General features: G+C 55.8%; 1 protein-coding gene across 1 annotated transcript in view; it reads left to right on the top strand.

Moving 5' to 3' along the window:
• NPC1L1 (NPC1 like intracellular cholesterol transporter 1) overlaps positions 1–2,554 on the top strand; it is a 15,006-nt gene extending 12,452 nt beyond the window's left edge. Inside the window, exons 16-20 of the mRNA XM_025046510.1 lie at positions 143–293; positions 390–621; positions 729–842; positions 920–1,082; positions 1,457–2,554. Of these exons, the coding sequence (XP_024902278.1) occupies positions 143–293; positions 390–621; positions 729–842; positions 920–1,082; positions 1,457–1,656 (860 nt within the window). The 3' untranslated portion in view covers positions 1,657–2,554. The remainder of the gene's footprint in view (positions 1–142; positions 294–389; positions 622–728; positions 843–919; positions 1,083–1,456) is intronic.
• The last annotated feature ends 4,330 nt before the right edge of the window (positions 2,555–6,884 follow it).

Here is a 6,884-nt window from a genome sequence, read left to right as displayed (position 1 = left end):
GAGCCCCTTGGGCTCCGTCCAAACTCTAGGCCCCTTCCCCTGATTTTGTCATGAATCTGATAGCGGAGGCGGCTGCGCCCTGGCCCAGGCCCCCGGCCCTGAGGGCAGGAGCTGGCTCTGACCTCCGTCCCCGTTGTCCCAGCCTCACGCTTCATGGCCTACCACACGCCGCTGAGGGACTCGCACGAGTACACGGAGGCTCTGCGGGCCACCCGGGCGCTGGCAGCCAACATCACCGCTGACTTGCGGAGGGTGCCGGGCACCGACCCCGCCTTCGAGGTCTTCCCCTACACGTGAGGCCGCAGGGCCGGGTGGGTGGGCGCTGCGATGTCCTCCCGAGGTGGGCGCGGAGGCCTCACCGCCACATGTGACTGCGCTGCCACCTGCAGGGTCACCAGCGTGTTCTACGAGCAGTACCTGACCTTGCTGCCTGAGGGGCTGGCCACGCTGGGGCTCTGCCTGCTGCCCACCTTCGCCATCTGCTGCCTCCTGCTGGGCATGGACCTTCGCTCCGGCCTCCTCAACCTCTTCTCCATCCTCATGATCCTGGTGGACACCGTGGGCTTCATGGCCCTGTGGGGCATCAGCTACAACGCTGTGTCCCTCATCAACCTGGTCACGGTCAGCTGCGTGGGACATGCTGTTCTCTCCTGGGTCTAGTGCTGCCTGCTGGCCCAGGTGGACTGCACCCCACCCCTTCGTGGCTGAAACCCCGTTTCTGCCCACAGGCAGTGGGCATCTCCGTGGAGTTCGTGTCCCACATCACCCGCTCCTTTGCCATCAGCACCAAGCCCACGCGGCTGGAGAGGGCCAAGGAGGCCACTACCTCCATGGGCAGTGCGGTGAGTAGGTGGCTGCGCCACTCGAAGCCCTGGGCTGGCTGCCGCGTGCCAACCTGACACCGGCCCATGACCCCCAGGTGTTCGCCGGGGTGGCCATGACCAACATGCCGGGCATCCTGGTCCTGGGCCTGGCCAAGGCGCAGCTCGTCCAGATCTTCTTCTTCCGCCTCAGCCTCGTCCTCACCCTGCTGGGCCTGCTGCACGGACTGGTCTTCCTGCCCGTCGTCCTCAGCTACCTGGGTGAGTGCTGCCCGCCTGGCGCTGCGTCTGCTGCAGAGCGAGGGCCAGCTACTCCCCGCAGGGCGTGCTTGTGGGTGCGCACGGGGGGCGGGGGGGTCCCGGAAGGAAGGGGAGAGGGCCGTGGGGGCCATCGGAGGTCACGGGGCACCCTGCAAGGTCGTGCTGACGGTGGGGACTGGCTCTGGAAGGCAGCTAGGTGGGGGCTTGGCACCGGTGACAGCTGAGCTGGCCACTGGCTTTTCGGGCTCGGGTACAGCGACGGCTGCGTGAGGTGCAGTGGAGGCTCAGGACGCAGCTCTGACCTTCCTTTCTCGGCTGCAGCGCCCCGCAGGCCACCTCCCTGACCTCATTCCTTTCTGTCGGTCCCTCTGCAGGGCCTGACGTCAACCCGGCTCTGGTGCTTGAGCAGGAGTTGGAAGAGGAGGCAGCGGTGGCCGGAACGGCCTCCTGCTCAAAGCACCCCTCCCCAGCACGCCCAGCCGACTGCGTCTACGTCAATCACGGCTTTGAACATCCTGCCAAGAGCTCGGGTGGCCTTGGTGGCTCTCTGCCCCCCAGTGGGCAGAGGTTGTGATGCGGCCAGAGCCCATCCAGGCTTGAGGGGCGGGAGGGCTCCCCGTGGGAACCTGGACCCATCCTACGTCACAGGGAGCCCTCTGGCCTGCAGGTCCCTGGTTTCCAAGCCATTCTCGCCTCGCCCACTCCCCGCCCACCTCCCCTTTGAACTCACCGTTCCCCGCAAAACAGTGAGTCTCTCACGCTCGCTGTCTCTAAGGGCAGAGAGTGACCCGCAGGGCTGCAGGAGGCTGGGGAGGGGCTTCCTGCTGGCGCGGCAGTAGCGCGGTAGCGGAACTTTCTGGAAAGCACCCTGGCCATGGTTTGACCTCCTGGGAAATGGCATTTGGTTTGGCCTCCCGCTCCAACGATGACAAAGGCAGAGATGGCCCACATGGCTGCGAGCATGTGTGCCCCTAAGGACGGGCCAGCCCTCGCTTCTGTCCGCCCCGGGAGCACTGGCCACCTCTGTGCAGCACAGACTGAGGAAAGCACCTTGCTCAGAGCCCTGCACGGCGGCTCTTAATAAACGTCTGTTGAGGAGAAACGGTGTTGGTCACGTACCCTCTTCTGGTTGCTTCTGGGTTTAAGGTCATTTTCGTAAATTACACAAATATCCCCTGCGCGGGAGGCTGATTCGTGGAGACGTGGGTTTGTCTGTCCGGTCCCCTTTTCAGAAAGCAGCCAGGCCGTCGCGTGGACGACAGAGCCTGTGGGTCGGGCCAGAGGAGGGACCTGCAGCTGCGTCCTCTCTGGGACTAGCTTGTGACGTAGGCAAGGCCCGGAGAGTCTGCTGGAGAAGCTGGGGTGCATTTGGAGGGGAGGGACCCACTGTGCACACGGGCAGGTCCCTGAAGGGCCTTGCAGGGGCAGCGGGGCACGGGGGTCAGGAACACAGCATCCCAACCTCCCTGAGCAGGCCCCGCTCCCCGCGGCTCCAGCCTCCGTGTCCTCTCACGGAGGGGCCTCGTGACAGCACGCGATGGGGGCACGTGGTCGAGGCCAGCTGCGTGCCCCGCACGGTGGCAGCGCGTCCCGCCCCCTGCAGCGTGGCCACCTCAGTGCTCTTATTTTCTTTCAGCCCTGGAGCACTTCCTTGGAATTCCAAAATCCCCAAAGCTCTGAAAATTGAGGTCATAACTTTTTTTCCTTTGTAATTTTGAGACAAATTCATTTGGCGGCCAAAACTGGCTGGATGAGATGTGTCTGTTTGTAAGTGGGCTTTTACAGTCTTCGGCCGACCTGGCGTGCATAGCGGGCTCTGACATCCTACGTGGTGTAAAGGTCTGGAACTCATCTCGCCTCTGAGTTTCAGGTACAGAGCTGTGACCTGTGCGATGGGCACAGGTTTGCACACCTCCCCGTGCATGGGAGCCACCTGGAGGTGGCATGGCCTCCGCCGGTGAGAGAGACTTCTCACAAAGCAGCTGCCCGCCGTCCACAGGGCCAGCAACGGCGGTGGGGGCCCCTCTGCCTCAACCCCAACATGGCGCCTCGTCCTGCTTTGGGGGGAGAGGATAGCATTATGGACGGTGATCGTTTTTTCAATACATTAAAAAAACTTTTTACAATAATCTTAGATTTACAGAAAAACCGCTAAGACAGCACAGCGTTTCCGTATGCCACACAACCGGCCCGCCCCACTAACGTGACACATTGGCAAGGTTCATTCCTCGACATACGATGAACGAACCGAAATGGATGATTACTAACGAAGTCTTCATTTAGATTTTCTTCGTTTTTCCCTAGTGTCTTTTTTCTGTTCCGAGACCCCACTCAGGACGCCACATGACACCTGGGGCTCCTGTGGGCTGTGACAGTTTGTCAGACTTTCCATGTTTTTGAGACCTGACAACTTGGAGGGTTGGCCAGGTGCTTCGTAGCAAGTCCCTCAAACAGGGTTTGTCTGGTGCAAGACTGCAGCGAAGTGCTCTTCTCGGCATGTCATGTCAAGGACATGTGCTAACATCGTGGCTGACCGCTGCGATGCCGACCTTGGTCTCTTGGTTGAGGTCATGTCTACCAGGCATCCCCGCCCAACTGTCGCCCTCCCTCCTTTCCAGGCTGTGCTCCTTGGCGGGTGGTCCCTGTGTGTAGCCAACACTCAGGGGACAGGGTGCCGCGTCCCAGCCCTTGGTGGGCAGAGCTGCAGCACCCTGAGCACACAGTATGAGTTCAGTGCTGGCTCACGCGTATCCACTCTGTACTCCGGGTGATCAGAGTTACTTAGTATCACCCATTTGTTTGTCAAACTGTTCCAGCTTAGGCCGTGGGACGCCCTTTTAGTCGGCTCCCGTGTCCTTTCGTCATTCGCCCTTGGTGGGTATTTCCTCTCTGAGCACTTCCTATTTTGCACTACAAGATGGTCCAGGCTCAATTCGTATGTTTCCTGCCCCAGCCCGAGAATCAGCCATTACTCCAAGGAGCCCTGGCTCCTCCTCAGGAGATGGGGCTAGAAACCAGGACCTGGGTGCCCGACGTGCGTGTCATTTCTGGGCTGGGAGACCAAGGGAATACACACGTGTAAATACATGTGGCTCCGTGCATACATGCTCCTCTAAGCAGTTTTGTATGTAGCCGTCTGCCTCTGTGTTATGCTAAACACAAGCTCATTCTGATGCCTCCAGCTCTAACCCTCACCACATGGACCATTCTAGGCTCTTTCCTTGCTTATCTGGAACCGCCCATGCCAGCAGTCAGAAGCCTGGCTCCACCCCCCACGCCATGTACTGTCCATTTCCACTGCATGTGTGTCGGATTTCAGAACTGCTAACCCACACCCGTGGGATGCAACACAGATTGAAGTGTCTACGTGCAGCTCCTTTTCCCTTTAGCCCCAGCGACTCCGCTCATTTCCAGAGCTACCTAGGTCAGCGGCTCCCTTCAGTGAGGCTGGTACGTTCATTTGCAACGCAGTTCGATTACCCTGTCACATTCTGCATTCCCTTCCAGGATCCCCAATCCCTTAAGTGATTTTTAAAAAAAGTTGCATTCGTTAAGGTTACTCTTTGTCGTAAAGGTCTCCGGTTTCCATAACCCTGGTGCCAGGTGTCCGTCATCAGTACCGAATGGAAGTTTCCCGGCCGCTGTGCTTCACCCATTCAACCTTTTCTCACACCCAACCCCTGGCGACCCCTGATCTGAGTCCTGCTTCCACAGTTCTGCCTTTTTCAGAATGTCACATTCCGTAGCAGCCTTTTTAGACTGGCTTCTATCTCTTAGCAACACACATTTAACACCAACTGATATTTCGTCGCTTTAGCGCTCATTCCCTCTTACTGGTGATAGAATTTACTTACATGGATGGCCCACAGTTTGTCTCTCCATTCTTCTTTTGGAGGGCCTCTGGGGTGCCTCCAGTTTTTGGCAATTATGAGGAAAGCCGCTCGAAACATTTGCATATGTGTTCGTATGGATCAGTTGGGTAAATACATGAGTGTGACTACTGGAGTGTATAAAATTATGTTTAGCTTTCGACTCTTTATTTAAAAAGTTATTTACTTTTTGAATAAGTAATGCAAACACATGGTACTGACTTCAAAGGCCTCTTCTGTTTTATTCCTGTTCCCCTGACCCCTTTCCCCAGAGGCAGTCTCTGCTCTATTTGTGATGCTTTCGGATGTTATTCAAAACTTGGAAATACAGCGGTAAGGTGGCTGCATGTCCTTTCCAAGTCGTACTAAGGCATTCCATGCCGGGTTCATTCCAGGATGCTTTAATTCTCCAGGGCAGCGGTCCTCAGAGTATAGTGAACCCCTGAGAGGTGTCCAAGGTCGAAATAATACCATGATGCTCTTTGCTTTTTTACTGTAGACATTTGCAAGATGGTGCCAAAGCAGCGGTGCCCAAGACTGCTACTGTCTTAGTAGGAATCAAGGCAGTGGCTGCGTCCGCCTGGGCTGCCGTAACAAAGCACCGAGATGGGCAGCTCACACCAGCGGTACCCAACCTTTTTGGCACCAGGGACCGGTGTTCCTATGAGAATCTAATGCCTGATGATCTGAGGTGGAGCCGAGGCGGTGATGCTAGCCCTGGGGAGCAAATACGGATGAAGCTTCGCTAGCTCGTCCACCGCTCACCTCCTGCTGTGCAGCCCGGTTCCTAACAGGCCACAAACCGGTACTGGTACCTGTGCATGCTCAGGAAGACTGTACCTCTGAGTTCATAAAAGATTCATTCTGAGGACAGACTGATGGATATCAGTGTGACAAAGTAGGAAGCATTCACTGACATTTCAGATTCCACATTGCGACTAACCTTTAAGAAACTACCACTAGTCAAATTTGGGTGTCGATTCAAAGAATAATATGGTTATCTGAAAAGACAATTCAAACAATCCCCTCATTTCCAGCCACTTGCTCCGTGATGGGCTTTCCTCACATACACCAGTCCAAGCCACACGCTGCAAAGCACCGCTGCTGCAGTTTCAGACTCTCGCTGCCTTCTGTCCAGCCAGACGCTGCAGGGACGTGAAAAATGTGAAACTATGCTACTCTTCCCACTAAACGTTTTACTTTGAAGAATATTATTTCTTCATAAAAATGTTAACATGCAACGTGCTTTTTAGAGTTTAAAAAACGAATAAATGAACATTTAAAAATTTTAATTCCTAATATGGTAACTATCAAGCATTACCCACATAAACAAGTTCTTTTGAGTGTCCAAGAAATTTTAAGAGCAAAAGTGGGTCTTAAGTCCAGAAAGTTCCATAACTAATGTCATAGGGCAATTTATCTGCGTCTTGACTTTACAATTCATTAGAGCCCATAGGTACCTTATGAGAATATACATTAATTTGTAGATTTTAGTCCATTAGAGATGCATATCATTTCTATCCACTAGAAAAAGACAGCCTACCGTTCTTTCTGGTAGGATGCTAACCAGCTTTTTCTGCAACCGAACAGCCTTGCTTTGCTTTCTCAGGAGGTCTGTTAAGTACCCAGTTCCTCCCAATGCCCGTGAACCAGCTTTGTCGCGTCACTGGTTCCTTCGTTAATTAAGTTGTTGAGTAAAATCCCTGAAGTTGTTGGTACGCGTGCTGTGTTGACGACACTTAGGGCGCGCTGTGAACGGACGCCACGCGCACACCCGTCTCACCATTACGGCACACGGGGCTCCGCGCGCTCGGCGTTTTCCTCTCCCACTTGTGCACGTGACCTGCGTTTCGCCCCGCGCTCGGCTGTTTACAGGGCCGCCGCCGCCGCCGCCCGCACGCACGTCCCGCCCCTGACGCCCAGGAGGCCCGCG

This window comes from Pteropus alecto, unplaced genomic scaffold (genome assembly GCF_000325575.1).
Source record: "Pteropus alecto unplaced genomic scaffold, ASM32557v1 scaffold214, whole genome shotgun sequence".
Lineage (NCBI taxonomy): Eukaryota > Metazoa > Chordata > Mammalia > Chiroptera > Pteropodidae > Pteropus > Pteropus alecto.
This window is presented reverse-complemented; position numbering and strand designations above follow the sequence as displayed.